At 38.1% G+C, this 14604-nt stretch overlaps 1 protein-coding gene across 4 annotated transcripts in view; it reads left to right on the forward strand.

Moving 5' to 3' along the window:
* The window catches only part of ctnna2 (catenin (cadherin-associated protein), alpha 2), a 190208-nt gene that overhangs the window by 84840 nt on the left and 90764 nt on the right, over positions 1–14604 (forward strand). Inside the window, exon 8 of one of the 4 annotated variants that reach the window (XM_049719421.2) lies at positions 1884–3430. The exons of the other annotated variants lie outside the window; for them this stretch is intronic. Coding sequence (XP_049575378.1) covers positions 1884–1964 — 81 coding nt within the window. The 3' untranslated portion in view covers positions 1965–3430. Of the gene's footprint in view, positions 1–1883; positions 3431–14604 lie in introns of those variants that run through there. 4 annotated transcript variants of the gene reach the window in all.

Consider the following 14604-nt stretch of genomic DNA (forward strand, 5'->3'; position numbering starts at 1 on the left):
GGGGATCAGACCGCCAAGGTCCCCGCCTTTGGCTGCCGCCCAGCTCACATTGCACCCGACCCCTTCGGCCCCTCCCACAGGTGGTGAGCCCATGGGAAGGGGGACCCACGTTTCCATTTCGGGCTATGCCCGGCCGGGCCCCATGGGCGAAGGCCCGGCCACCAGACGCTCGCCTTCGAGCCCCGCCTCCAGGCCTGGCTCCAGAGGGAGGCCCCGGTGACCCGCGTCCGGGCGAGGGAAAACTAAGTCCATTTATATTACTCATCATAAGGGGCTTGTGAGCCGTGCTTTGTCTGGCCCCTCACCTAGGACCCGTTTGCCATGGGTGACCCTACCAGGGGCATGAAGCCCCCGACAACATGGCTCCTAGGATCATAGGGGCACGCAAACCCCTCCACCACGATAAGGTGACGACTCGCGGAGGGGCACTCTTCCTTTTTTTCCAGAAAATTCCACCTAGATGGCATCCCCCTGTCACGTTGCTAAATACAGTAAATCAATGTTTGCAATGTATGCCCTGCAGTCAAAATCTGTGTCCCCATTTCTAATGTGGGAGATGGTGGGAAGAGGAAGCAATTAGGCATTAACTCGAGCAGTGCAGCGTTTCAGTGTGGGGAAGACGCTGTTAAGATACAATGGTGAATTCAAATAATCTGGTCAACATAAAAGAAGTCACTTTTTTGTTGGGTTATTTTAGGGACTCCATGCAATTTTGCTTCCTGCTGACATCTTACACTATCAAGATACAGCCGTTTATGAACAACAAAATAACAATGGTTGCAAAACTTATGCCTTTTTGAGCTGCTGCTCAGAGGTACAAAACTCTTGAATCCTATCAACATTTCTAACTCCCGTCAGGGTATTCATACTTTTCTCTTTCAAGCTAGGCGTTACATTTATTCCGATTCTTACGGCAGCCACCTTTTACTCATTCTATAATTAAACTCTTAACTTAAAAGCCAAATGCTCTGCAAATGACCTGAGGGGGGTGCTGACTTTTTGTTGCACTTTAAGTGGGCATTTATTAATGCATGTCTATGTTTTCACAGTTTTCAAAACACATTCTCCTAAAAGACTTCATACTTCAAGGCACACTTGCCCCTAAAAAGGCCCTGGGATAACCAAATGCATCATGCTTATTGCACCAGAGCCTCTTCTCATTTAATTAGAGTTCTTGCCATTATTTATTTAGAAGATATTCAAACCAGCATTTACTGGGGGATACATTCTTCCTATGGAACACATTTTTATAAATAACATATGCTGAAAAGAAAAAAAAAAAAAGGTGTAGTTGTAGACACCAAAGGTCACATATGTGGTGCACTTGTACACATGAGCTCTGGAGATTGAATACACCCAGAACCATTAGTTTTTGCTGTCAACTTGATGTTTGTTTTTATTAAAATTACTTATTGCATTGTCCCTCACAGCATTGTAAGTATTTCAATTTGTTCTGTCAAAGTTGCAAACTTTTCAACAGCGTGTAATTTAAAAATGAATGACACATTAAAGATGACAATTCAAACAAAGTATTACGTTATGCTCAATAGGAATAACGCTGATCTACAGCAGGGATGGAACCTCTCCCAGTAGAGTTAAGGTCAAAGATGGGCTACAGCCAGGATATATTGCAAGTCAGTTGCAAGGCTGACGCATAGAGACAGACAACCATTCACAACTACATAAAATATAAAGTTTTCAATTCACCTTACATGGATTTTATTTTTTATTTTTTTTGCATAGTTGGGGAATCTCCCTGCAGAGAGCTCACGCAACTATTGAATGAACAAAATCCTCTGTCGGCAACAGTGCTAACAATTGCATCACTTTATTGTAGTGTAAGAATATGTTCTGATATTGATTTTTTTTCCCCCAATCCACAGGTCAGCAAGTGTAACTTTAACCAGAAAGACATGCCGCAGATCTCAAAACAGACATGTCCGTTGACTACTTTGGTAGCATAAATCTGCTATGATTATCACTCGACTAAACGAGCTCCTAATAAATAGCAATCCAAAGTACCACATGCAGTCTGTCCTTGATTGAGATAAAACAAGAAAACATGACATTTTCTGTCTTCTGTTTTGTTATTTAATGCCGAACATGGTGTGCTTGTCAAATTAGCAATGCACACTGAAAGAAGGTCACATAGAAGTCCAAGTAGCTGCTTGTTGCCTAGAGCTTTTCATTTAACAAATAGGTAACTATAGTTTCTTTTCATGTTCCGTCTTTATATAGTCGAGCCCCACGCATTTGCCTGTTGGCCATGGCAAATTCACACTTACACAGATTTTGTTTCAGAACATAACCTCCCCAACCCCCTATCAGGTAAGCCTGCCTACTCTCAATTTTCTATGACGTGGCAGAGGTCACAAGTTTCTTTTTTTTTTTTCTTTTTTGTGCCAGAAATAGTTCCCGGTTTGCAGTATGTATATGGGAGAACAGTTCTGAGGTTACAGAATGTTAACATATCACATTGTGTTGGGTTTGTCTCATGTTTATCTATGTGGGCTAGTCTTATCTGAACCCAGTGGGATTTAAACAAGTGCCAGCAAATAACTGTTGGATGCTTAGATAATATTCTTAATACGCAAGGTTTCATCCTTTGTATTTTCTTAATACAGTGTGTGTGTGTGTGTGTGTTGGGTGCTTGCTTGGAGGAATCTTGTTGCGGGTGTTGTGACCGGTCGGTGACCCGTCGTCTCTCGATGTATCAGTTTTTATTAGTTGTTAAGTCGCTGATCCTCTATGCTTTGTCATTTAATTGTATCATTCTGTCGTAAGCCCGATTCCATAATGTGTCCTGTTGTTATGTCAACCTTTATTCTGTCATATCGGCCAGATTTCTTACAGTATGTAAACTCGGGAGAAGCTTTCTTCCTGGTAGAATGTCTAGTTTTTTTGAGTTCCCAGCCCGGCTTTCTGTTGATACCTGATAAAGACTTTTACTTTTCAACTTTGGTGTCATGTCAATGAGTCCTGATAGCCATACGCAAATAATGAACATTTCATTTTGACTACTCTGACACCAGGATTATTTTGTGGTGCAACACAATCAATGCTGAATGTTCCCGTCCTAAAAATCCTGTAGATGAACACAATAAGAGAAGGACTGCCTGATGCCTAACCGTTTATGGCATCATGTGGTTATTATTTTGGCGCTTGCCAGCATGCACCTTTGGGGTGCAACTTGATAACTCTCTTTTCAAATTGATCTAGGATCAACTATAGGTCAAACTATATACAATTTGTGATTTGGTGGGAGTCTTGAAACTGAACCTGTAAATGATGTGTCTGAATATTTTTATGAGGCAGTGATGACATGATTGCCGAGTGCTTCCCATGTTGTGTTAATAATGACTTGACTTTAGACTCTGGCATACACATTCTCGCTTGACATTTTTTTCTAAATTACCCCCCCCCCCCCCCCAAAAAAAAAAAAAAAAAGTAGAATTTTAATATTCAAGGATATTTTACATTTAAGCTAACCTAGGTAACAGCAATTCTTTTTTGGGGGAGAGAAATTATTTCAATGGTTGTACTCATCTTCTGCCCATTTCACCACAATACCATAACACTATCATAGGCTGACTCATGCCACTCACACTTGACACCTTTGTGTGAAATTATAGGGTTAGGGTAGCGCCAGTGGATGAATGGTCGGAGGCAGCAATCCTTTATGGCTCCTTGTCTTTTGAGTGGCACTGCCAGGAGTGAAGTGTGCCGATACAACAGTGATTACTCAGAGCTACTAATGCAACACTTGACAGCAGACACACTTGCTTCCATTCTTTTGTGCACAAAACAAACAACAAAGCCCTTTTGGTGTCTACAGACTGGTAATGATGAGATGCCAGGCACAATTAATCTAGGGAAGGCGTATGACGAAGCAAAAGTCGCTAAGGAAAAACAACAAATGCTATGGCAAAAATAATTATAGATTGATACGGTGGATAGGGCCTAACCAAAATTACTTTTTGGAGGGCGATGCTGATTTTTGGCAGAAAAAAATCGATTAATTGGTCAATTAATTAAAAGAAATACTATATAATGATACTATATAAAATATCGATTAATCGGTCGATTAATTTTAAAAAATACTATATAATACATGAAATAACATGCTTCATTTTTGTTATGCATTTCAATTGACATCAATTATAGGCGTAGAGTCAACTGTAAATGCATTCCGTCCGCCCGTCCGTCCATTATCCATCCATTCCGTTGAGTATTTTCAGATGCGTGACAGATCTCTGTTCCCATACTTGAAGGCGTTGATGCAGACTCTAAGTACTGGCTTGATTTGGCTCTGCATCTGTGTTTGGGTCCCCAAGCACCCAGCCATGATTTTCAACTGTGACAATTTCAATAGGCTCGGAAAGCCACTGTATGTCCAGCTTGATTCTGTGATTGAAAGACACTCCATTTTCTGTTGGAATCAGTCTTGTAATTGAGAGAGAGAGAGAGAGAGAGAGAGAGTCCTCTGGCCATGTAGTCAGGCGTGGTCTCCTCCTTCTCAGGGCGGCATGTGCATGGGTGAGGAACAGATATGTAGCCTCACTGGTGTGGTAGTCGTGGTGTGGTTCTGTCTGTTTGAAGTTTGTGTTAACATGATGTGATTTGTTTTCTCCTCTGGTTGCACACTTTGCATGCTGATAAAATGGTGAATGTGACCTATGTGTCTGGCAAATGCGATTCCAAGCTGTATTTTGAAGTGGAGAGACATTTGTTTGCAAGTCTTGCTCATATTGCTATTTATACTCATCTCAATAGTGCTTTGTCATGCTCTCGATTCATGAGAAAGTAAGCATCATTCACCAGCTAACTGGTATGTTTTAGTCATATAAAATGTCTATCGCAGTCAATGCAGGCATAATAGAGAGTCCAACGTTTTATTTGTTGGAACTGCAATACTGTCGGCCAGCCAGAGTGGTTTGGCTTTTCACTACAAGCAATACATTTTCGACAGAACCAGACAGAATCAACTACTGCTGCATGAAAAGGGGATGCGGCAATGGGTGGGAAGAGAGAGCAAAATGTGCTTGGTCTGGGATTGGAGATGTGATTTAACTCATTTAGTTCCTCTCTTAAAAATGAATGTGGTCATTTTTCTTTCCATGCACTAAGAGTTCATTGTGTTGCCCAAGACCTCCCTAGGTGACTTTGAGGTAGGAGTGCTTTTTTTTTTTTTCTTAGTGAATGAATAGTGGGGAAAGTGTTTGGAGATTTAATGCCTGCACTCTGCAACAAAGCGGTGAAGGAGGTGATCAAAAGAAAGTGCTCACTGACAGGATCATCAATAATTAGGAAAGTACGGAGACAATGACTGCATGACACCCTTCTAAAAGGTGCAGAGAAGGACGGTTTCCACGGGATGGTCTGCAACTAGTGTTGAGAGGAGGTCCCACAAAAGCTTCAATCTAGTTCTAGAATTATGTTCGCATGCTTTTTTTACCCTCTTATATACAGTGTGCGCCTGACCAGCCTGTGGACAACCTTTGCATCCCTGATGAGCTAGCAACTTGACTTTTTCAGCAGACTGTAACCTGGCAACAAGAAAACTTCTGCATCCTCCCTTAGATTGTTTACAAAATGATTTTGTTTTTCTTTTGGTTCATAGTCGTACAAGCAGTCGGGCCAATTGTCAAATTTACAGAAAACCGACATCTAAAAACCAAGGTGTATGTATAGTACATGGCAAGTGCAATGTACTTATTTACGTTTTTGACACCTAAAACTTAGAATTCATGTTTTATGAATGCTGAATGCACACATTAAAATTGCATGGAAGTCTCATTGACCATTACTCCACACTATCTCAATCTTTAATTTTGTCCCTACTCATCTGGTGTAGAATTTTGAGAGGATAATTAGTCTCCCATTTTCAATTTTGTGAGTAAAATCATCACAGCCACCTGATTTGTTCTGTTGCAATTTAAATGCAAGCGGGTTCAGAGAGCAACATGTCGGGGAAGATTGTGTTAGTAAGATTTAACTTGGCATATCATCTCACAGCTGTCTGAAACCTTAAAAATACAATGCCAGATATTTTTTTTCTTTTCTTTTTACTGAATTCCGGGCTTGCACCTTGGGTGCTTTATACGATGCGACACTCATGAATAGGAAGAGTATTATCCGCTGACATTGGGACACAAGGCAGATTAAAACATGATTATCCGGCTTCCTGTTTTTCTTTCAGGCAAGAGATTGACCCAAAATTTGAAACACGTAGAGTTGAAATTGTTATGATACAGCTGTAGAGTTTATTTACATATCTCAGGATAGCATGAGTGTAGTTAGTGTCCACGAATAGATTCAATTTTCTGAAATTGCCTTCCTCCTCTCTGTTTATGACCTGAGTATTTACATAATGATTCCGTCTACCCCATCAGATGTTATAGCCACATTTGAATCTTGAGAGATTGATAATGTGTCAACATCATATTTATCTACCTCTTCATTTTTTATGTAGTGTTTTTCCTGTTCAGTGAGTGGGTGGAAGTTTAAACTTGCCCACCTCTCTTTGGGGAAAGACAGACTACACCCTGGATAGAATATCACTTAATTCTAGAGAAATTGTGAATAGACATTGACTTGCAATTCTACCACATCATCATTGATACCTGAAGAGTTAAAATACTTCATCCAGAGTCAATAAAATTGACTAGATTTAAGGAACCATATTTGATGGATCATTAGACGCGTTGTATTAATAAGTATATCAATGAACGGATTTATGAAAACAAAATCATACATTAGACACACCAGGTCAAAAGGTGCAATTTTTTTGTGAAACATTGTATGTTAAATAAGTTATTTTAACTGTATTGTGTTATTATATATACAATAGCAAGACACAGTCATAGTTCCTGTATGATGAAAACTTGAAATACCCCTGCTAGCATCAGCGAATGAAAAAAACTGAAAAACAAACTGAAAAGCTAGCATCCATACATAGGGTGTACACACTGTTCATTTTACTGTATATGTCAAGTAAATAATTTTAAGTGCGCCTTATGGTCTGAAAAATACAAATTCTAAGAAAGACTTTGCTTGTACAGAATGCATCTGTTGCCCCTGTGCTGATTTACTCAGGCTGCTATACCGTATCTTTACACCATAGATTTCGGCACGAAAAACTTTATGCAAATAGCTACAACTCTGCCCAACAGACGTTTATTTATCTGCATTCATTTCTCCTGTTGTTGGCTAGGGAATGTAATCGCTGGTGTGGAACAGCGGGAGAAGAAGCCAATTTAAAGTCAGGTACCAGCAAGGTGTGAGGCTTGCCCCCACAAGGCGTCGGTGTTTTACCTGTTCCATTTAGGTTGACAAGAGCACTGGGACCACAGGGGCAGGCTGCAGTGTGGGATTAAGATCAGCTTTTTGAAACACATTGCATAATCACTGACAATATTGTAAGATTGTCATCATCCCTGAATAAATATTTTTAAATACACATTTGACATATACTATAGCCAAATCAAGAATAACAAATGCTGTTCAAAGTGCAACTTTTAAACTTGTCATTTTGAACAACCCAAATACAAACATCTAAAATTAGCATCATTTGCAGCTCTTTTATAAATGAAACTAAATCAAAACTTTATATCACAAGGCGGAGTGCGGGTTTTATAAACATATCTTGTCAACCTTGCTTCTCTTTTTACAAGTTAAGGGCAAGGTCAGGAGAATTGGGATTTTATATAAGCACCTCCCAAGGGAACAGTGCAGAACAGGAACTCAAGATCATGGAAAACCGATTCTTTTTACAATGATAGCTTCCTTCCAGCACCCACTGTGAAACTCGAGTCACCATCCAATCCAATTTCATCATACAACCTGAAAACTCCCCTGGTGCTTTCACACCCACTCTCAATTGAGGCAAAGTCAGGGCTGTGGTGAATGCAGGTTGTGATAAAATATGGCATGGAAAATATTCCCTTGACTCAAACAAAATACCTAACTTTTTGGACAGCTTTTTTAACCGGAATTTTATTTTTTATGCAATGCACACTAACTAACCAACAAGTCGGACTGAAACTCAACTTAAATGTAACTAAATATCTTGTTATATTTAACCAAAAAATAAATACAATTGGAATGACTGGTAGGACACTTTTCTACTAAATTTTAAATTATATTATTATGATTATGTTAATTCCAAATGAGATGTTACGCTCCAATAAGACATGCAGTCTACGTACAGCTCAGCTACTTTTGTTTGAGAATTCTGGAAAATCAGTTCAAAAATACAATCAAATCTTTACATACGTAGTATTCTAGTAACGTCACCATATGTGGATTTTCACAATGATGTTTATTATATGAATAGATAAAAGAAACGGCTTGTTTGATTTTACTTCTCGTGTACGTATTTATGTCTTTCGTGTGCACAGGCATGCACACCACCATATGGCCATTAGGACATACATATACCGTATTCTATGCCGTTTCCTCCATGCTTGAGTTAGTCTGAATTATACAACTCTATTCTTTTTTTTCTTCTTCTGTATTTGCACCTCAGGGTGGATCGCAATCAGACCGATGCGGCTAAGGTCTACTGAGAGCAGACTGAAGTAGAAGTCGTTATTGTCTCTAACTCGTCACCATGGTGTGCATACAATATTTGGTCAACTATAGCCCATATACATATTTAAGGAGCCCCAAGGCATCGTGAGCAAACTGCACAAGATTTATAATTAGCTTCTGTCATATATCATATTTTAGAAGGATTACAGGCCTTGTCAATGGTAGCTTTCGAAAATAATTTTGGCTCTATTAAATGTCAGTCTCAATTCACATCTTTCAAAAAATATGTTTTCATATTGTGATTCTTATTTATAAGGAAGGCAATTATACAATTTGACTTGTTTGATGCGTGCCAGTACAATTTAGATCTCTATCTTGAAATATGAATTTGTTTAAATTGAAAATGACTCATGTTCTCCTCCTGGCAATGTCAATCAATAATTGCAGTTGTAGATTGATGTGTCATGTTGCATTGCTATCATTATTTTTAGAACGTGTTTTGTTTTTAGTCGAATTTTAATAGTGTAGCATTTTTAACTGTGTGTGTTAGAGTGGTGCTCACACTAAAATAATCTGTCAACCCTAACAGTGTGCATATTTTGTGTGCAAGATTAAAAAAAAAACCACATCATCGTAAATATTGTGTGATGAAAAAAACAACAAAAACAGGCTTTAAATAAAAACACTGTAAAAGCAATCATACACAAATCAAGTTCAGGTAATGGATAACAGTCCACAGACTGAACAGTAATAAGTTTGGGCCATGTGTCACAGAGCCACCAGACCGTAATTACAAAACATTTTCATTTCTCTTTATTTTGAAGTACCTATATACTTTTAATATATATGTACTGTACAATAAATTAGAAATGATTGGCAGTAACAGCAAATGGCTGTCAAGGCGGTCAATTTTGTATAAACATTTGATCACTGCTATGTGTAAGTGAAGAATTTTTGAGACTTGCTATTTTTTTCTATGGATAGGATGAATAATAATAACAATAATAATAATAATAATGATGAAAGAAAAAAACAGCTCAAATCATTCAGGCCGTGTTGTTGGTTGCAGTAATCTCTAAATCTATTTAATCAACGAGATGACGTCCACATATAACATGCTTGCACCAACTCGTAATAATAATTACGTCATTACCCTATACTATTCCAGTGCGTCTAATCATTTTTCTTTTTTTGCATTATGCTAATACCAGACATCACATTATGGAAGACTGATAACATTCCTGGTAAGCCTTACTAATCCACCTTAGTGCCAGAATAATGATTGCTTTTTGTCTGCTCTTGAGCAAACAGTCCACACCATTTGGGTCATTGCAGCCCAAACAAATCGGTATCTCCACGCTTGATTTCAATACCTCTTTTATTCTCTCTTGCTCCCCCACCGGTTCCTCACTTCCTCCACTCTAGTTCTCTTTGCCCTTATCTCGCTGCATCTTCCAACTAAGCCTATTTGCCACCATAAGTGAGCCTTGGGCATATTTTTATTAACAAACAGTGCATGGATACGTGTGTTCTTGTGTTTAGAGCTACCATGCACACACAAGTACTTGGCTCATCTGCCCTAGATGCAGTCTGTTGCACCTACACATAAGAAGCACTCTTAGGAGAACAGATTTAACTTTGTCCAACCCACCCCCTCCACCATGGCTGCTAATTTGTTGGTTTCAGTGCTTGTGCCTACGAAAACATGTTTATTTACTCGTTACACTACGACATACTGTAGAAATTCATATGTGGATATAAAATGTGCAGTGCAATGCTCCAAAATCTATACAAATTTGAGTGTTGAGGAAAATACATTTTACATTCCTGTGAGATTTCGCACCAGGATATTGTCTGTTACGTGGTATTCTCTATACCTTGTACCATCTATAATTTATATATAAGCCTATTACTCTTTTAATGATCAAAATGGTAAATACACAAAGCTTGCACCAACCGTGCACACAAGTTTACCTTCTTGCCGGGCCTGCACAATGCAAAATAGTCTTTTAATATTTGTCATTTCATTTTAAGATAATTAAAATTGTGTGATGCTGGCTGGGGAGTCAAGTTCTATTCTCATTTCTATTGTTGAACAGAAATGTGTCAGGCAAAATATGCCGGTTTTGCATAAAAAAAACAAACTGCATAATAACACACTGAACTACCACTTGATTAAAGTGATAAACGTTTGAACTAGGTTTGAGACACTAAATTGTGTGAATTTTAATGTTCAAACAATTTGGAATCAACCAAATATTTTCAGGCATTTCAATTTATTAACCAATATAAACATATTGGCCGAAACCACATCTTACCTCAGAGTTCGGTTTATCCTGCATTAAAGTAGCATCTGCCTGCTCCCTAGCTATTATTCCTCATTATCAAAGTTGGCTTTTTTGCAACACAGTTTTACCATGCACTCATCATTAAAGTTAAATGTTTAGGGACTCATTTATTGCTTTCACAAATTGATATTGCAGTGTTTAACTTATTTTGTCAATTGTGTGGCCATTAAAGAGGACATATTGTAGCCAATTGGCTTTTTAATGGCTTGTATACAAACAGTTTGGTCTCTCGAAAGCGATGGGCAGACACTGACCCGAGTGAATACAGATGGTGCTTTTACCTCACATTCAGACTCCGTGCTGTTTAAGTAGCGGTTCACCTAGTTGCAGTGCCCCAGGTCCACCCCTTGTTGTCTTGGCGATCAAAGAAGACTACACGTGATCAGAATTTTGGAGCGCATTAGAAAGTATGGGTATATCTTATCCAGTTTAAAATGAATTCTTATTCATCAATACACACAAACAAGTGTGGTAGGCATGTGTTGTGAATCTAAATGTGATATTTTCATGTATAATCAACTTGTGTGTAGAGTACAAACATTCCTATGTGTTTATTAGTAGCATATATTGTGTCTAAAGAAAATCCGATAAATTATGGGTGGTGCAGGGACTGGAGACCAACATTAATATATTTGTATGTCAGCAAATAAAAACATATTTTTCAATATGTCCCCTTTGAGAAGAAGAAACTGCATTGCAACACACATTTAAATGTTGAATAATACTAGATTTGTAGGGCCGGATAGATTTATGAAATACAATATTATGGAACTAGGAACATTTGATCAATAGCATTCACTGAGGAGTAATAGCATGGTAAAAAAATGGGAACAGCCAAGTTGGGATTTAGAAAAGAAGAACATTTCTGTCATCGATCAGATCTCGAGCATCTCTGATGCTGGTATGCTCATGGGGCAACACAGACACTATGTGATCTTTTTGGTTTGTTACTATTGACATTCTTGTTTTGTATCTGCTATTATGTAGCTTACCATAATCGTCTGCTGATACACTATGGAAGTAATACAATTTCTGCTGTCTGTTTCACTCGTGTTGAAATGGGTATTACTTTTAATCATACTTGCTTTAGTAGTAACCTTCAGAGAGCTCTAAGAGGAAGACTGGCTGGCATTAAAATTGGGAAGCTAAATGAGAAATTTCACCCAGGCTCAAATTCAAGCCGTTGCTAAATTTTCTCCTTTAACTAGACTCTAATTATCCATGCTATACTCATAGTGGCACGCTGCAAAAAAAATCTGTTTGGCAAATTACCGTGCTAAATTTTTTCATCTCTTTTTCATCTGAGACGAGAGGATTGAGAGCGATTTAAGACACATCCATGAAAATGAATGAAAGCTATAAATTACACCTTAATTTAGCAGCAGGTGATTGATCATGAGAAATGGGATTTTGTTGACTCTCTTATGTGGATGTGCTTGCTAAAGATAGCATTGTGATGCATATTACTTCACTGTTGCTGTGCTAGATGCACTAAATACTACATGCAATGAATTTCTTCTATAACTGACTAGGATGCTGACTTGCATCATGTCATTAGCAAGGTGTAGGTAAGGAACCTAGTTTGTATGAGGGCCTCACACTTGACTGGTTTTCCGTCTGCCATACTTTTGTTTTATTCCAAAGTAATTCCAGGTTGTTTGTTTTTATTGAAATACTTATAAAGAGTGCTGTGAATAAGTATCGGGCCCTCTTCTGGTTTATTTTTTTTTTTCTCCATAATCATCAAACTTCAATTTCAGCTCAGTTAGAAGGAGGTAACATGATTGCGTTCACAAGCTGAGATAGTCGGGTTAGAAAAGAGTTAGTCGGAATTTTAAAAAACAGATTAAGGGCTTAATCGAGACTCTGAGCACATTTACATGGACTTGAAAAACCTGAATACTGCCAATATTCAGATTTTAAAAGGGTTATTGACTGCATGTAAACGTAGTCACAGTTGCCCATCGTCAATCAAGAAACACCTAGTCAAATGGCCTACCCCAGAAGTGAGCGCCCTTAAAAAGGTCAAGCAGTAAAATGAACTGGAGGTAATAAAATGTTAGTATAACAGTACTTTTCAACAGGATTACATTTACATTGTTAAAATAAATCAGCACCTATCTCAAACAGCTCCAATAAAACTCCAACATCATAATGTTCTACAGGGCTCACAAATTTAGACACATGAAGAGACACATTAATGGATGCAGCCTGTTTGTCAAGTCACAGATGCAGCTTCCGTTCTGATATTTCTTCACTTTGTCAATGTCAGCAGTTGTTTGCATCCACATATTGGAAATATGTTTTTCTTTACATGTTAAGCTAGAACCTAAGAGACCATTTAGACAGTATTTCTGGGATGTGTGCGTGTGTGCGTTTGTGTGTGTTGTGATGTGATCGGTCGGCCCTGTGAACTTCATCTTTTGTCAGCCACACAGAAGCTCAAGGCCATAATTCGATATCAAAGAGAGAAGTGAATGATGTATTCTCCCCACACACCTATCACTTTTGTGCTTCGGGGCTCAAATGTAAACAAGTATCATATTTTATTCAAGCTGATGGGTCGGAATGACGGGGGCTGCAAGAAAAGGACAAAAAATTGAGAATTTGAATGAAACATTACTGTACCATGCAATTCTACCACTAATGTAATCCTATTATTAAGTGAAATTAATTGACCTGATGACGTTTTTTTTTTTTTTTTTGTCATTTTGTTTAAATATTGAATGCATGGCTGTTTTTCTTGCATTATTAATGGGTGATCTGTTTAATCATTATTTATGGTTTGAAGAGTAAAACAAACAAAAAGCAGAGAATAAAGCATGTTACAACTTGCAAGATCTGCACGTGACTATTGATCTAAGAGCTCTCCATGGTTGGTCCCTACAGAGCGGCATTGATTTATTTATCCCCTCAGAATGGCCTCAATACCTATGTTGAAATACATTCACAGCATACAAATTCATCGTCCAAGTTTCCGATACAATTCAAAGTTAATTGATTAGGCTGATATTTCAGGTACCATTTTAGATTGCAGTAATTGCTGTAAAGAATGTGATCAGATGTTTTATAGCGTTGTCCTCTTCATGTTTGGGCAATCTCAGCAATGGTGCACATTATTCTCTCAGCCAATTAATCGTTGTGGGTGTAGTGGGTGGGAATCAATAGTATTTTATAGACTTGAACATGTTACAAATATTGGTTAGTGGATTCTGTTGTTGACATAATCGTTTAAAGAGCCCATTAAATGACAAGTATATGTTTATTTTATAGAAACGGAAATGCATGAGAAGCATTTGAAATGTAATAGTGTAAATCCTCCCCGGCATTTCCATACAAACATATGCAGGTCTCTCATGTGCAGTATTTGTGTGTAACTTACAATGTTATTGGATAAATATTGATTGTGGACATTAGTAATCTGTGTAGAACAAAATAATCATGTTCAGGTACTAGCTTGGCTTATCTTTGTTTTACAAGCTCTTAGTTTAGCTCAGCACAAATCATATTACATTTCAGAAACATGACGAAAAAACATCTGTATGATGAAATGACTTCTACATTGATATGCTCATTGAAACTCTTCGTGAAAAGAAAGCAAGCACAACTGGATTGTTTTGAGCTGCTAACTGAGTTGTTAAGTAGTTTCCCATGGTCACTGAGCCACACAGTGGGGTTGTTCTGTTCTGCAAAAGTATCACGTTGATTTTGGCTTACACTTGGC

The sequence above is a fragment of the Syngnathus scovelli genome, chromosome 5, assembly GCF_024217435.2.
Source record: "Syngnathus scovelli strain Florida chromosome 5, RoL_Ssco_1.2, whole genome shotgun sequence".
NCBI lineage: Eukaryota > Metazoa > Chordata > Actinopteri > Syngnathiformes > Syngnathidae > Syngnathus > Syngnathus scovelli.